At 31.7% G+C, this 17,982-nt stretch overlaps 1 protein-coding gene across 16 annotated transcripts in view; it reads right to left on the reverse strand.

Moving 5' to 3' along the window:
• LOC106868181 (disco-interacting protein 2 homolog A) overlaps positions 1-17,982 on the reverse strand; it is a 262,625-nt gene that overhangs the window by 147,562 nt on the left and 97,081 nt on the right. For 13 of the 16 annotated variants that reach the window (XM_052978508.1, XM_014913330.2, XM_052978512.1 and 10 more), the window contains exon 3: positions 13,632-13,721. The exons of 2 other annotated variants lie outside the window; for them this stretch is intronic. In XM_052978508.1, coding sequence (XP_052834468.1) covers positions 13,632-13,721 — 90 coding nt within the window. Of the gene's footprint in view, positions 1-9,358; positions 9,458-13,631; positions 13,722-17,982 lie in introns of those variants that run through there. One more of the 16 variants, XM_052978514.1, reaches the window with a different exon arrangement.

The following is a 17,982-nucleotide window of genomic DNA, read 5'->3' on the forward strand; positions in this document are numbered from 1 at the left end:
AGGCACCTTCGTTTTGGGATCACCACTACTTTATTATTTCCCCTTCTTCCTAGCTCTCCTGTGTGACCCCTCTGTCCGGCATTCACCATGATAGATCGCTAGCCACTAAAACTTTTTTTGATTTTCTCTCCCTGTTTATTTCTGTGTTCCTTTCTTTCAAAAAGCATAGTCTCGAAAAATAAAAGACTTTCTCAATTCTTGAGCATTAAACTAATACATCTGTTTGTTGTTTACACACCCGTCTTCGTCTTTTGTTTTTTTGTAAATTTGTGTGTGTGTGTGTGTGTGTGTGTGTGTGTGTGTGTGTGTGTGTGTGTGTGTGTATACAAACACACACACACACACAGTATACACACTAACAATAGAAGAATGCAGCATTCACTAAATGCTTATATATTATTTCCTTTTCACACCCACTCCTAAAATGGCTTACCTAGCCAGAACTGACACCTTAATGGCAAAACAGAAATTTTCTATATGTACAACATCTGTACTTTGAGTTTGCTACTATTGATAAGTGGAAAATATTAACATATTATGTATTCTCTATATTACTATAAAGTAAAAAACTTCTTTATTACTCCAGTAAATGGGTAATATTTTATATCACAACTTATTTTGTATCAGCAAAGCATACCTAATCACCTATATCCCTTTTAGCTGATTACTTAACATTTGAAAAATTTTACAAATTCAGCATTATGAATTTGTATGTATTATCTGTTGTTGTAATGACTCTCACAACAGTGAACTCTCAAACAAAACAAACCATTACTCCAAAGAAAATAATGTATTGTCTCCAAAGGAATTCTATAAAATCTGTGTCGGGGGAAAAAGATATATTAATGATTACAATAATGATAATATTATTACTGAGTTAACTAATTAACAAATTTTAATAATTGCTAGATATAATACATCACCTATTTTGACTAACAATTCATTACAGAGATTCACAACAATAAGAAAGAATATTTAAATTAGATGAAATAATACATCCATTATCATAAATTCATATAATCTATTTCCTGATAATCGAATGAACAGAACTTCATAATAATATCCTTCATTTGCAATTATATAATATAATAGCTCACAATAGCTATAAAGTATGCTATTAAGGCACTATATCCAAGTGAAGAAGGCAATTTCTCTAGTCACCATACTAGCAGAAGGTAGTTCCATAATGTAATAAGACTCTCTGTAAGCATCCCACTGCAGAAGAGTGGGAGTTGGAGAGTAATAAGAATCAATTCAATCAGGAAATAACTGAAATAGTGAGGTAGATGTAAATTCAGTTAAGAGGAATGTGGCAAAGAATGCAAGTAATTTCATACTAATTTAATTCCTAATATGTTTGGGTGTATACAGGAATTAAATGAAAATGACATTTCAAAATCTCACAAAAATATTAAATCTGAATATGATATACATATGTAACAAACATGGAGACGTAAAATAAAATTCCTGAGCAAAAACGGTACAAATTGGTGGTAGGAAAATTGCTTTTTGAGCAAAACTATTTTGAATATTCAAATTTTTACAGAATGTTACAAAGAAACTCACACACACACACACATAGAGCTTAATAGAGATACGGAAAGTGAAAGAATGAATGGGTTTTAAGAAAAAGGATCTATACTAATTCTAAATGGAATTATAATTCTACAGAGAATTAAAAAAATATACAAGAGAAAGATGTGGATACTTCTCACTTAAAAAATAACTTTTCAAGGTAATATTGATTTTTGTTTGTTTTTTATTGATTTTGTTTTTTTATTATTTCTAAATATATACCTGATTTGTAACTTGGCAAAATTTAGGCAACTTAGCTAAAAATCAATATATAAATATGAATAATGATAAACAGCAAAGGATTAATAAATGGCATTTTTTTTTTAAAGCCTGTGATATCTATAAAATGCTTTGGTAATTTTTTGTTTTCACAATAAAACAACTGGTTTCAATTTTGGCACACGGCCAGTAATTTCAAGAGAGGAGGTGAACTTATTTTATCAACCCCAATTGGTACCCTCAATTAGTACTTATTTTATTGACCTTAAAATGATGAAAGCCAAAGCTGGCCTCAACAGAATTTGAACTCAGAACATAAAGACGGACAAAATGCCGCTGAGCATTTTTCCCACTATGCAAACAATTCTACCAGCTCGTAGCCATATAGCAACTGTAGTATTGATAAGATAAATGTCAATGGGGATTTATGAATTAATTATAGTTATAGCTCACAAGTGACAATTATAATGTATACAGAATATATTCAACTGATGTATCACTCACTATGACACAATACACTGCTATTAATACCACCAGATGTAGGACATTATCTAAAGGATAAATTCGATATATTAAAGATCAGTACTAACAATAAGAGATGTTCTAAAAAGACTTTTTTACAATCAATCTGGATTGTACACAAGGCCAGCTGGTGACAATACAGAAAACTGAGATAGTAAAGATTTTGATTTAAAATGGTCAAGTATTTGTAATTCACTAAATGTTTTTCTAGGTTTCACAAACTAAGATGTGTCTTCACTTAGCTTTAACATTAAAACTTAGTACTCATTCAAACCTGCTGGTTGTCTCCAGAGTTAGAGGTATGAATGATAGAAGAATGAAAGACAGAGGCATGAATGATAATGACTAATAAAAGAGAATCATGATAGGTGGATGAGGGGTGTACAAGATTCTAACGTATGTTTATATATTTTACAGTAATGTAGTCTAGAGGATAGAACAGTGCCAGAAAGCAATGTGACTCAGGAGATTACATGATGACAAAGGACCACAATGCATGAGAGAAAAAGTACATTTTCATCAAACACAAGCCTTCAATACTCTAATGTTTATTTCATCTAAGAGTGTTTCAGCAAGCTTTTCAGAGATACAACAAAACAAAACAAAATAAGAAATCATCATCATCATCATTTAACATCCAGCTTCCATGCTGATATGGGTTGGATGGGTTGGCAAGCTTGAATGAGTTGGAAGACTGTGTCATGCATCAATATCTACTTTGGCTTGATTTCTATGGCTGGATGCCCTTCCTAACACCAACTGCTTCATACAGTGTATGAGTGCCTTTTTTGTTGTCTCAACTTAGCAATGATCACCTCATAACTAGTAATACGAAGGCCCTAAAGAGGATCCAATAAGTTGGGGAGAACAGAAGAGAGAGTGGGCTAAAATGACTAAGTTAATTCTAAAACGTGTCCCAACAGATATAACATTTATAGAATTTCTGCTGGACTGTTTCTATGTATCACTGTTTCAATTTTGAATGCCTTCGTATATGAATTTTCCTTTTGAATACCAACAACAGGATCAATAAAATAAACGTCAGTGATATAGTACATTCCATTGAGTATATCTCTCCTGCCAAGCAAAAAATATATTTAGTTTAGTCAAGTGAATTATTTTTCTAGTTTTATACATAAAATACCTCGGTTGTTGAACATTTGCATATTGTTTTACAGTTGCAACATATATACTGAAATAAAAATGAAAGCTGCTGCTATGAGATATATACAGAGAATGAACTACAAAGGTTTGAACTTAGAACAACATAGCCAACCTTCCTACTACCATACTGCTGAAAATGGCATGAAATTTCTATTGTTGAACAAAAAAATAAACCAGCTCTTCGGCTTTTACTGTGATGGAGCCAAATGTAGTAAATTTATCTATCTGGCATTGCTGTTCACTAATGATCATTGTAATTGGCCAATATAATGAGACAGATATAGATTTCCTGCCAATCAACATAAATTTCCGTATTTTCCCTTTCTTTCTTTTCCAGTATTTTCCCATGCTTCATGTAAATCAGTTCAACAACTGAATAAAAAGTAATTCTCTCATGAAATGGTGTATATTTTCTTGTGTGTCCATGTGTGTATATGTAAATAAGACACTATTTATAGGACTGATTAGTGTTATTTTTCTTTAGAGGTATTAATAAAATGCGTTAAATACTCTCAAAATAATAACCTTGTTTAAAACATTGAATTATGTGTCAGATTTTCATAACATTAGTAAATCATTGGGTTGGAACCAGTTTCTTTACTCAATACTAAAGGAACAGGAGGAGGGGGGATTTAACTGACAAAAATAAATGCCAGTTGTTTTACAATGAATACATATATTTAAGAGAAATGTATTTATCTCAGTTATTAAAGATCAATATAAAAGTGAATTACATATAATAAACTTTTGCTAAATTTACATCAATAATTTGGTAAATGTGCAATCTAAGCACAGAATTTCTCCCATCTTTACTATTTTACTACTTGAGATAAGAATATAATACTGGTCTAATAAAGAAAATAATTACTTTTTGCCTTGGCACAATGCCTTTTTGAAACAAATTTTATTTCCATTCATGCTGGAGGGATGCAAAACAAAAACAACACCAGCAGGATTTTGAAGAGTGAAATAGAAACAGGAGGTGTTGAATAAAATAACATAAAGCATCTTACCAAGTTTAATGGAGAATTGCGCTACTTTGTTTTATTTGTATTTATGTTAATTTTTTCATTGTAGCATCAGTTTAATGAGTACATTACTATGGCATTGTTGTTTTACAGCTGGATGCCCTTCCTGTCACTAAACCTTTCCACTTTTAAGTAAGGGATCTCTTATCTTCAAAGGCACAAAACCAGCAGATGATTTGTTGACAAAGAAAATGACAACAACAACAACATTGCTTCAAGTTCACCAATTTTCAGAGAAGTGTGAATGCAGATAAACACAAAGATAGCCATGCATGCACACACACATATACACAATGGGCTTCTTTCAGTTACTGCTAATCAAATCCACTCTCAATACTTTGATTGGCTGAGAGCTATAGTAGGAGACATTTGCTTAAGACATCAGAGTAAGATTGAACCTAAAACCACATAGTTGGGAAGTGAACTTTTTAGCCACTCAGTCATGCCCATGTCTTTTAGCCTATCAGTCATGAGCTACAACTTTAAATATTTGCATGTAAAGTTAAGTGACAGTTCAAATATTTGGCCACTGAAAACATGATTTAGTATAAAAATGAGATCCTAAACAAATAATGCAAGTATGTCATTAAATGTGGATCCATGATACCCATTAGGTCAAAATATGGCATAAATTTGTGATGGAATTTACTGAACGTAAATAGAGATTTCAAAATGAAGGAAGATCAGTTTTTGACAAGCTTGAGCCTGACAACACAAAACTAAAAAGCACAGAAAGATATTATACGGCAAATCCACCTCATCTTAAAAGCATGAGAATTTGTACACAAGTCATCCCATATCTGATAACTGGATGCTCTTCCTGTGACCAACCTTAACTGTTTTTTAAGTTAGGGAATTTTATTCCATTTACCTTCAAAAGTATGGAGCTACAGTTATTTGTTGACATGGAATGTCAGCATAACAACATTGCTTTGCTCAAGCAGTTTCATGCTAAAACCTTACTGAATGTTAACATTCTCAAAGACACAGATTCACGTGCACGCGTGCGCACACACACTCGCACACACTTTACTTCTGGGTTAACACAGCTACAACAAATAAAAAATATTTATCCACCAATGCAGTGTTGAGCACTCATTCTCACTGCTGTGAGTGTGTGTGTGTGTGTGTGTGTGATGAGCTTCCATACAATTCCCATGTACTAATTCTACTGATGGGGCACTGAACCTGTAATCATGTGGCTGTGAATCAAACTTCTTAACCACACACCTGTGTGTGTGTAAAAATTAGTGAGAAAATTATCTTATCCATTGTTAACAAGACAAATCCCCTCAGGATAAAATGCTGATCTAATAACAATTAATCCTCCAAATGGTATTTATTCTCAGGCATGGCAATGGTGGTGGCAGTGATTAGTTATGTAACCGTCTCATAAAGAGAGAATCACTAAAGAGTGAATTTTTCTATAGGGATTCAATGCGGAGGTATTCCAGAGAGATTTCTCCTGCCTTCCCTTGACCTACAGCAGGATGATTTAACCCAGTGTTACAAGTTCATTGAACCAACAATTATAAAATGATAGAGTGACAAATGACAACTTTTCATAGTACCTATTCCATGAGTGGGAAACTTGAATGTTAAGAGACTGGTGATATTTATCCCAATGCAGTTGCAGTAAAATAGTAATAATATATATATATATATATATATATATATATATATATATATATATCAAACAATTTACTTGGTTATGACTATATGCATGTAAAGCTGTTGAATCTAGCGAGAAACAATAAACGCAGACACTAATAGTACATAAAGACTTCCTATCAGCATATGACAAAACACTGGTATGGTTCCTAATCACTGCTGATTACCTAATGCTAAGCAATTGGAAGAATACTGTAATAAGTTGCAAAACTTGAGAGCTAATCAATGCCTGAAGGTGAATGCCTGAAGGGTCTGTGCATGTATAAAATATAGTTTAAAACATTATATATGTACTGAATAAGAAACAAATTTGGTCAAGTTCAACTCTGAGCAACATTTGCCCTTATATATATACGGAGTGTAGAGAGGAAGATTTTCTACAGTCACATGCTTTTCCTTTTACCAACCCTCTCACCTGTTTCCATGTAAGTTAATATTTCCCCCATGGTAAGATATATTCTAGCAGAATATTGGAAATGGGTGACACTACTTGTATGACAGTGACACTCATTTTCAACTATCCCATGATGTCAAGATAAGGAGACACAAACAGACATATACATAAATTCACACACACAACAAGCTTCTTTCAGTTTCTATCTACCAAATCCACCCACAAGGCTTTGATTAGCCCAGGGTTATAACAGAAGATACTTGCCCAAGGTGCCATACAGTGGGACTGAGCCCAAAACCATGTGATCGGGAAGCAAACTTACTACCATGCAAGCAATAATAAACTAAAAACAGAACGAGTGATCAGGTGAATTCTAATGATGTTCAGTTTCACAGACATAATGAAACAGAATTCAGATGGTATATGTTGACCAGTTCAAATGTATGCCAGCATTGCAAAGTAGAAAAAATGATAAAATGATGATTATTTTACATTTTCCAATGTTGGCATTAATAGCAAGCATTTTTAAAACTGAATACTTTCACATTGATAGAGTAATATTTTATAATAGCTAAATGCCCTTTCAGTAGCCTACCACTTATCTTTGAAAGTAGTAGATCCTGCTGGCAGTTGGGAATGTTGAAGCAAATATAGTAAAGCATCTTATCCAGGAGTACAAACACCACAATGACTATGATACAATTTGCTCAAAAGCTTTTCATTTATTTATTAAAAAAAAATAGGAAGATTTTCTTCTGTTACCATCTTGTAAATACAAACCTATCAAGTATAACAGAGCAAAGACTTCTGGTTCAATTTCCTTGCCTCGGTTTTAGCTTTTACACACGTGCGCATGCACACACACACCATTTGTTGCAAGATTGGAAATGTATACAAAAGTGATGATGATGTTTATTCTCTATTTTACATCAAACTAAAAAATGATTATTGATTATAGTAACATTTCCAATGATCTTGAAGAAATTGATCTGCATAATATATCATCTAAATTCAATAAACAGCATGTGTCTAAATTTGACTGTATTCTAAACAAATGACAAGTTTAAAACAAATCCTGTATAGCTAGCCCTATTGTAAGCGACTTCTTTAAGAATAACTTATCCAAAAATAGATATTTCCTAGGCTGTGTGAAATTCATGATACGAACAAAGAGGTTGTGGTATTGTTCATGTCAACTATAAAGACTAATTACACAATTTAAACAAAAAATTAATAATACTGAATATTAAATGCAGTCAAATATTTAAAAATTAATTCACTAAAGGGATTATTTTTTTTATACACAGAAATTTTAATTCCCAGTCTAAAACAAGCTCTTTCAAATTCTTTTTAACATACTCAAGGCTTATTTCTATATAGAGATATAGTCTTCTGAAGGAAACCCAATGTATCTATAGGAAATAAATTTAATTTATGAAACCAGAGAGATGGAGGGTAAAGCAAACCTCTATTACATTTGACCTTGAAAATCAAAAAGAAAATAAACGCGGTGAAGCATACCATTTCCTTTTCTATTATTTTGGCTGCTTTCCATTTAAAGTTCTCTATAAAATGCAAGAAGCAGCCAATTAACATAATCTAATTATATAACTGTTATCTATTAAACTTGGATGGATGAAAGACAAAGTTGAGTCTGTTCTTTGAACTATGAGTCAGTACAGATAAACATAAAACTATGCCTTCAGTTACATCATTTCATCTCAAACATTAATTTCTAAAGTGATTTGATCACTGTGGAGAAATCTAAACATTTTTGAAACTTGCAATATGCTTCACAAAGCTGTAATTTGAACAGAGAAGTTTAGATTCCATGTTATCCATATCTATAGTTTAAGTAAATAAAAATCAGACGCATAGAAATGTTGTAAAACAGCATAACTCTAAGATGATATCTTAAATTAACGCAATTCCTAGAACAATGTTGAAACAGCTAGATGCATGCATCATGCTATCATTAATGGAAAGTATATTTAACTGAATGAATGTAGCAATCTACCTGAATTTTTTAATATCATTCAGGAATATATATACTCACTAAACATAAAATTCACTGAAAATTACTGTTAATGCTCTAAGCTTATTTAAATGGAAAACAGGAGTGTGAAAAAAAGAAAGAAAGAAAAGCTTAATGTGATACAGTGTTTTTACATTCACACATGCACATAAGTATACACTTTCACACATATTTCAAAATGAAAAACAAAACACACTTGAAAAACCTTGTAAAACCAGCTAGCAAGTCACATAACATCAAAGTTTGGGGACAGTGGGGAATAGTTACACTGAGAAATAGGGAAATCCCTAGAGTTGATTGTTGAGGTTAAGCTTGTAAATGTTGAAAAACACCAAGTAGTATGAAGTGACATTTAAGTAACTGACAGCTTAACTAGTCTGTTCATTTGTTGCTCTGTACTTCTGCAGGGCATGTTATGAATGACTCAGCTCCGTGCCAAAAACAAGCTTAACTGAGAAAAAAAAAAATAAAACAAAAAATTTGATGATAGGTCACCTTATTCTCTCAGCTTAACAATCAGTTAGGAGCAACCAACAATTGAAGCCTTAAAAAGAGAGATCGACATCATATGATGTACAAATACTACTACTACTACTACTACTACTACTACTACTACTACTACTACTACTACTACTACTAGATTTGATATGCTTATATACTTTGGACTCGTGTCAAATGAAAATAAAAATAAAATGGATAAGTAGTTAATCTTTTAAAGCAATACTAACAATAATAATTTAGTAAACTTACAAATGCAATTAAGACTTGAAAGAGCCTTGGACTTGTAGATTGTACTGTTAGCTTACATTGCTGAGAAGCTGAAAAACAAAACTTTTCTTCGAATGCTATTTTGCATTAGCTGACAAACTAATCAAGTAACTGATCAGCAGCAAGTAGTAAAACAGGAAGTATGACTATGTTAAAGGATTGGTATAAAGAATTTACACAATCCAAGATAAAAATTTATGACAAATATACATCTTGAGTTGGTGCCTCTCTACTACTGCATAGTTTTATAACCCAAGTTTCTTTAATCTTGAAAGAGAATTATATTATTTATTTTATTTGCTTAATAATGTTTTTATTCATTTTTCTCAATTTCTTCAACAAATTTTAACGAAAACTTTTGCCTATAGCTATAATTTTTAATTGCACAAGAAATGTTGGGTGCAATTCATCAGAATACAAGAAAATATTAAAATCAAGTGTGTGCGGGGAAGGCAGTTGTGAATCCTTTATTCCAGTTTTCTCCTTAATGAATCTTTATCAAGTCTCTCCCAGCCTCATTTTACCTAAATGAAATTTATTTAAAATTTTTACTTTACAAATATACCGTCCCACTCTCAAAAGATCTTTGTCTTGCAGGTTACTTGGCAACCTTCCCACTGCTAATACCACATAAAAAGCACCCGATCTACTCTGTAAAGTGGTTGGCATTTAGAAGGGCATCCATGCCACAGATTTTGGTGGTGTTGGTGCCACATAAAAAGGAACCAGTTCACTCTGTAAAATGGTTGGTGTTAGGAAGAACATCCAGCCATGAAAACCATGCCAAAGCAGAGAGTGGAAATTGGCACAGTCCTCTGGCTTACCAGTTCCTGTCAAAGTCTAACCCATACCAGCATGAAAGATGGATGTTAAATGATAGCGATGATGATGATATTTGTTCAATAGTTTCTGACATTATCATAGACGATAAAACAACTTCTCATTATTAACTACCAGGACTCATAAAGACAATAAATATATATATAATAAGAAAAAAATATTAAGAAAAAACAAAAAACAGATAATTTAAAAATTTTCGTTGCATATTGCAACCTTTTCAATAGTCTTGATAATTTTAATTTATATTTTACTGTTATTATCATTTAATAATGATTTCATATTACAGAAGTCCACACATTTTGGAGAAAGGGATATGAATAGTTATTAATGACCCCTGCACTTAGCTACACTTACTGACCATGGGAAGATGAATGGCAAAGCTGGCCCTCAAAGGATTTGGATTTGAACTTAGAGCATAAGGGAACACATCTAAATACTGTAATATATTTTATCCATTGTTCAACTGATTGTGGTACAAGACCACACATTCATTAGACAGCTTTAGTACACATCAGACGGTTATTTTATTGTTCTTTGAAGGATGAAAAGTGATGTCAAACTCAAATCTAGACTAACGATATAGAAAGATGGAACTAAATGCAGTAACATATGTTATAGGGCATGTTGGGGAACCTGTGAAATAACTGACACTAGGAAAGAGAAAGAAAAAAAAAGGCAAATTTAAACCTTCCAAATATTTTTACTGGTCAGTTAGATCTTCAGGATAGAGTTAATCTAACTTGCATGTCATCAATATCTTGTAAAATGCAGGCTCCTGTATAAAGACAGTCAAGCAGCCTCCTCCTACAAATAAAGTATCAGATAAGACCACTTTCTTCCTTCACAGCTTTGCCAAATACATTCAGGCCAAAAAACAAATTAAACAAACCTGATTATAGGAAAGTAAGAAACCCAACAAACAATATCATTGTTTCATTTTAATAAGTAAACTACCAGACAGAAGTTTGTCAAAATATATTCAGCCGATGCAGTCACCACCTTTTTAATTACAGATTTTCAGAAGATATTACAGGCATAATTAATAAGATCAAGATTGATAAGCAGTTAGAAAGCTTTCAAAGTTAAGCTTAAAAAGAAAAAGAAGCAACTTGGGCCCATATTTACATATTTTCTGCTAAAAGTTTCAAGAATAAATTAAAAGAAAAAGAAAAAAAAAATTAAAATTAAAACAAATCTATTCAAAGTTAAAATTTTGAAAATGAAAATTAATTAAATGAATAAGATTAATAAATCAAATTTAAAAAAAAAAGAAAAAAAGAATTAAGAAAATTTATCTAATCATGAAATAAATAGTAACAGATTTTCATATGATTCTGTATAGCTGTAAGATTTAAGACAAAACAGTAAAAGAGAAATGAAAAAAGTTTGTTTAAATAATTTGTTTTAATTCTGGGAAGATAAAAAGGTCATTGCAGGAGGAAACCATGAAAAACTTCATGAAAATTAAATGTTATTCCAAAAGTGAACGTACAGTCGCAACAGGATTGTATGAAAAATTTGAATTGTTAGTTTATAAGAGGGAAAACAACATTGTACTGTAAGGATTAGTGAACCACCTGTAGGAAGTATAAAATAATTCGAAACAATCCATATAAGCAGTGTTTGTAGCATAGCAAACATAAAAACTTTTCAGCATGTTAGTAGTATTAGTAATGTCGCTTATAAAGGGAAATATGTAGGGAATTAAAATAAGTAATTATAAGGTAATTTTAATGGTAACTTAATTTTCTGGTTAATAACATAACTTCAGTGAAAGGAACATTAGATTAAAAAAGATTGAGCTTAAATTATAAGAAAAGATGAGAAACTTTCCTAAGAGATTGGTTACAAACAGTTGCCTGATAATTATTGACTGAGATGTTAGAAATATGACAAATCTGAAAATAAATCCACATTAAGAATATAAACAAATGATTAACGCTTTAGAAGTACAACTGAAATAGTTCTACTCCCTATGTTTCCCACATAATGGCATAAAGATAGGTTATCAATTACCATGAGTTCTCTTCTTACTATGGCCATAAATGCGTCCCTCAATCTTGCCTATTTCATTTACTACACTGCAAAGCATAAGAGAGAGAGAGAGAGAGTGGGGGGGGGGAGAAAGAGAGAGAGTAGAGTGCTGATTTAACTGGAAATTAAGTAGTAGTTTTATGGGCAGTGATCTTTTCTAATAGGCTACAAATTTTGGGAGATGGATTTTTGATCTGATATATTGGACTAGTGCTTGAATGGTAGATATTTTGATTCCCCCAGATTTCTGTTGGATTTCAACTCAAAATATAAAGAGATGTAATTAAATAGGTTCAATGTTATGAGCTCCTTTCATATCATAACAACCAAAATAAGTCAGAGTGTAATTTCAACTCAATAATTTAGTTTGATATAATTATGAAATATTCAAAAGAATTTAAAATAGTCACACTCTTTGTTCTTGCACCATATAAAAAGGAACACTGCAATTGAAAAGTTGTAGTGAGCTAAAGTAGATGCTTTACATTTTTTTTTTTTAATTATTCATAAAGAGTTGACATCTTTTTCTACAATCAAAATTTGATCATATAAATAACCTACATTTTAACATCAAGTAGGTATGGGTGGGATTGAAATGCCTTTTATTTATTACTTCCTATTAGATAAAACAATTATCAGTAAAAAGTATACAAAATTGTAAGATGTCAAGTCAAAAGACATCATTATTTCCTGTACAAAGACAACAAACTGATAGCACTGTTACCACATTGAACAAAATCCTTAATTATTCTTTCTGGCTCTTTATGCTGAGTTCAAATACTGATAAAATAAAATACCAATCAAATACTGGAGTCAATGTAATCAACTATATCCTCTCCCTAAAATTGCTGGCCTTGTGCCAAAGTTTGAAACAATAATTTCAAGTACAGAAGAACCCATGATTAAGTAAAGTGTATTTCATTAACAGGAAACCTAACTCATCTTGGATATGCTTTACTCAGATTATTATTAAGCCTTATTTAGGAAAGAAATCCATTCCACCACTAACAGCATGTATGTGAAATATAACAAAAACTTTAACTGGTTTTATTTCTTTTGATGAAGAGTTTCAAGAGTAATTCCAAATTATTTTTACTTCTTTTTCCTGAGGTTATTCTATGAATTTTTAAAAAAATAAACTTAGCTCAGTCAAGATAAAATGCCTTACAGATGGATACAGATCAGTGCAAGTAACTGAATAAAAACTTATTGAGCTATAAACCAAGCTTCAGTACTTTTCTTGAATTAAACAAACTCTAAAAGACACCATTAAAAGATTTAAGTGGGTAAGAAAAGATGGATTAATAAATAAGACACACAAAATTAAGGTGGAGGGAGAAACTGGCAAGATTTCACTCATGCTGTAACTTAATAGGATTACCTGCAGATAAGAATCTCATGTTTCTTTCATTAACTTCTCCAGAAAATTTGGCTGAAGTTAACACTTGGATTCTATTATAACTCGTCTTGCCTACAAGAAGATGAGTAAATTTGTCATTGTCACACCCAGCAATCTTTCTCTTAATTTCAAACAAATTTTCCTTGTAACTTTTATTACCTTATAAACTGAAATTGAGTCAACATACACTAGACAGAGTTAGTTTAACGTTTTAGCATTCAGATTTACTCTGTCAAATGTAATGCTTTATTTATTCACATTGTTTTGAATTAATCATGCATTATTATCTCATAGCTTTGAGATTTTGATAATGTGATTACTTAATTTTAGAATAACATTGTAGATAGGTATGAGAGATCAGATCTGTCTGGTTTGAACATAAAACAAGTGGAATATTTTGGCTGGACACAGTTTAAATACTAAAGGATTAATGTCTTCAATATTAAGAAATATTCAAAATATAATAGTTTCCAACAAATCAAAGGCTTTATAAAACTATGCTGCACTAAATATTATTTCTGTGTGCATATTTAAATATATATGTGTAAGAATATACAAAGTGTGTGTGTGTGTGTGTGTGTGTGTGTGTGTGTGTGTGTGTGTACACATACATCCATATATATATATGCAAAAATCAGTAAATATAAACACAGCTTATGTAGAATATATCACACATTGAAGGCTTGAATATATTGAATGCTTAACTTTTTTTTAATTAAGATTAATGTCATTCTTTCATTTACTGTTCGATTGTATAAATTATCTAACCAGACCCAGTTTAGCTGACCTTTCCAAATGGTACCAAATACTGTCACCTGACTATTGTATTTGGAAATGCATGCAGATTAATCTAACTACAATTTGGATCAGGGTCATGGTCTTGGTTTTGAACAATTAAGGAAGAACTGTCTTTCAGTCATTGAATTCAATAGGTACAACAAAACTTTATGTGGAGTTAAACTCTTCTCTAAAAGCACATAGTACTTCCACATTATAATAAAGAACAAGACTGGAACCGGCTTTTTACATACATTCCTCTCTCTCTCTCTCTCTCTCTCTCTCTCTCTCTCTCTCTCACACACACACACACACACACAAACATACACTATTTGTGTCAACTGATAATCTTTGATATGCAACAAATACTTGTGCACACATGTAGATAATACTTTATTTTAAGTTTAATTTACAAATAACCATGCTATTCATATCATAGGTTTGAAATAATCATTCAAAATAACTAGAGAATAAATAAATGACAGGGACAATATCAATGTATATGTATTACCTACATCTTCACTCTCTTTTACTTACTTTATGTCTCTTTGGATATTAATCCTATGTAAATTTTCCCAAGATATTTCTATATTGAGACAAAGTAGAAAGGAATTCTGTGAACATTCCTTAAATAATAGTAAATATTCAGGATACAACAGACAAATGCACCAAGCACAGCTATATTTAATTCAATACATGCACCATCATATCTTGGAATTAAGTGTTTCAATCAGCAGGGAGTTACAAACACAGCATTAAAACCCTTCAACATGTGTTTGTACATAATGAATTTAAAAATTAACAGTAAAAAAAATAAATAGTAAAGAAATGTCAAATCAATATAAATAACCAATATTTTTCTATGAAATAAAGGAAGGAAAATCATCTAATTCTATTCTCTAAAATGGAAAAGCAGTAAATCCTTTTTAAAAATATATAAAAGCAAAAAATGTTTGGCAGCCACATGAACAGTTTTTAATTTGTAACACCATATTTTGTTGAATCTCAGATATTTTTGTGCATATATTAGATGCCAATTTATATTGCATTTTAATACTGGTAGTTTTGGTTAGGTTGGAGTTGAACACATTAGCAAAACTGCAGACAATATTTAAACCCCATGAGAAATATTTGGTACAATACTCTTCAATTTTATATATTCTCGTTAGAATTTATGTTTTAAAGAAAATCCCCTCATATATTTTATAATTACTAAATCTTACTCCTTGTCAAAACTAGCTTACATTTCCTTACATTCCCATACCACCCACAACATACCTCATACTTCCTTGACTGAATCCCTTCTTAAGCATCCTTTTGAAACACTATATTTGCCTCAACTATTCCTACAAATTACAAACCCATAAAAATTCAAACTGAATTTTAGCTTCAGTTAACCATCTATCTCAGCCCCAAAGTCTTAGATCGGCCTACCATCTGCAAGCTCATAAATGAAACAAAATATAAACTCCAAGGAAACTAGTGGTGGTCTGATTTGAAAACAAATGACCCAGAGAAGTGTACACAGAAGAGTACGAATGAAGAATTTACCATTTCCTCCAACAGTTAAAAAAGTAAAGAGTGTTGCTAGTATGGTCATAGACTAGTTAGCTTAGCTAGCAACCAATGAGACAACACTTTCGCTATTTTCATGACTCTCAGAGGAAGGACTAAACTTTAGAGATAAACAGATCTAATCTTTTCTATCTTAATTTCTTCAGAAATAAAGATAGATAAGACTAAATCTGTTTATCATTTATTAAATCATCAATGTATTTTTCTATCTCCTACAATTTAACAACTGACTCTAGAATTTTGACCACTAGCCTACAAGATAACGTCAATAACTAGCTTTCAATACTATTCAACCAATTTCCAACATCAACTTTTCATTTGTGATGAAGTGCAATGAGGAAAAAAATAGTTGCTGTATTTTGATAGCATAAGGTACTAATATATGGGAAAGAGATGTAAGCTTTTGATAAAAGAAAATTGTCTAAATAATTCTATTTTGCTAAACCAACCAGTGCATTATTTTGTACATTTATGAAGTGATTCCCTCACCACTGCTTAGCCTGTTCTTATCCCTCTAAGGTATTTTAGTCTCTCAACACCTGGCATGAGCCCACTTCCCTCCCTAATATCCTCTCCACATACACTACACTTAGTCATAGGGACTTTCCTTTTACCATTCTTTTTCTGTTTTGCAATTTACTAGGTGATCTCACTAGTTCCAGTGGCACAAAAAAAAAAAACACCCAGTACATAATGTAAGGTGGTTGGCATTAGGAAGAGCATCCAGCCTTAGAAACCATGCCAAAGCTGACACTGGAGCTTGGCACAGCTTTGGAGATTACCGAATCCTATCAAATCATCCAACCATTGCTAGTATGGAAAACAGAGATTAAATGATGAAGATGATGAGGATGATGAAGTGCAATCTGAGGTCAAAATAAAACTAAAACATGACCAAAGCTGTCTCCCACACATGCTGAAGTAATTAAAATTATAACAGTTACCACCGATTAATAAGGTGTTTTGTTTTCCGTTGGCATGTTTATCATTTCTAGTTAGTTTTCTTATGCTCCCCACATCAAATATGTTAGCAACACAAAATTAATGCAAGAAATTATCTTAAGAAACTGACTGTGAGAGAACATTTTTGGAATATAATGTAATATTAATGAGCATTGGTTAAAGAAAATATATTTTCTTAGTTGTTCAGAGTTGACAGGCAAACGTTACTGACAGAAAGAAGCATAATATCATCTAAACTGAAATGTACTTCCAGTGGGTCTTGAAAATAAGTGAGGTCAAGCAACACTCCATACAAAAGGTTAAATAGGAACAATTGAAGGAAATGACATAGTTAAACAATGTCAGCTTATTCTTAATTAATGCTATCTGTGAAAAGTTGGCAGCTATGGTAATTAACCTTTTATTGAATGTTTACTATATACAAGTAAACAGCTTAATGAGAGAATAAGAAAAACAAATAAAATTAAAGTAGAACACAATAAAGAATTCTAACAAAAAATATTTAAAAATCAGTGAAAACTGAAAAAGGAGACAATAAAAGGTACTTTTTTTTCTTATGACAACTCTAAATTTGTTTACCAAATTACCTAACTTTTATGTCCATCATAACATTTATAACATATAGCAGAAATGATTATTAAGATCACACAGGATCCAAAATCCAAAAATCGCACAAGATCAAAAAGATAGATATAAATCTAAAACACTTCTACTTTTTATAACATGCTATCATCTTTCCTTTTACATTTTCAAGATTTTTATATATCTGAAAAACATGTCTGGCCATCATCATCATCATCATCATCGTTTAACGTCCGCTTTCCATGCTAGCATGGGTTGGACGATTTGACTGAGGACTGGTGAAACCGGATGGCAACACCAGGCTCCAGTCTAATTTGGCAGAGTTTCTACAGCTGGATGCCCTTCCTAACGCCAACCACTCAGAGAGTGTAGTGGGTGCTTTTACGTGTCACCCGCACGAAAACGGCCACGCTCGAAATGGTGTCTTTTATGTGCC

The sequence above is a fragment of the Octopus bimaculoides genome, chromosome 2 (assembly GCF_001194135.2).
Source record: "Octopus bimaculoides isolate UCB-OBI-ISO-001 chromosome 2, ASM119413v2, whole genome shotgun sequence".
NCBI classification, from domain to species: Eukaryota; Metazoa; Mollusca; class Cephalopoda; order Octopoda; family Octopodidae; genus Octopus; species Octopus bimaculoides.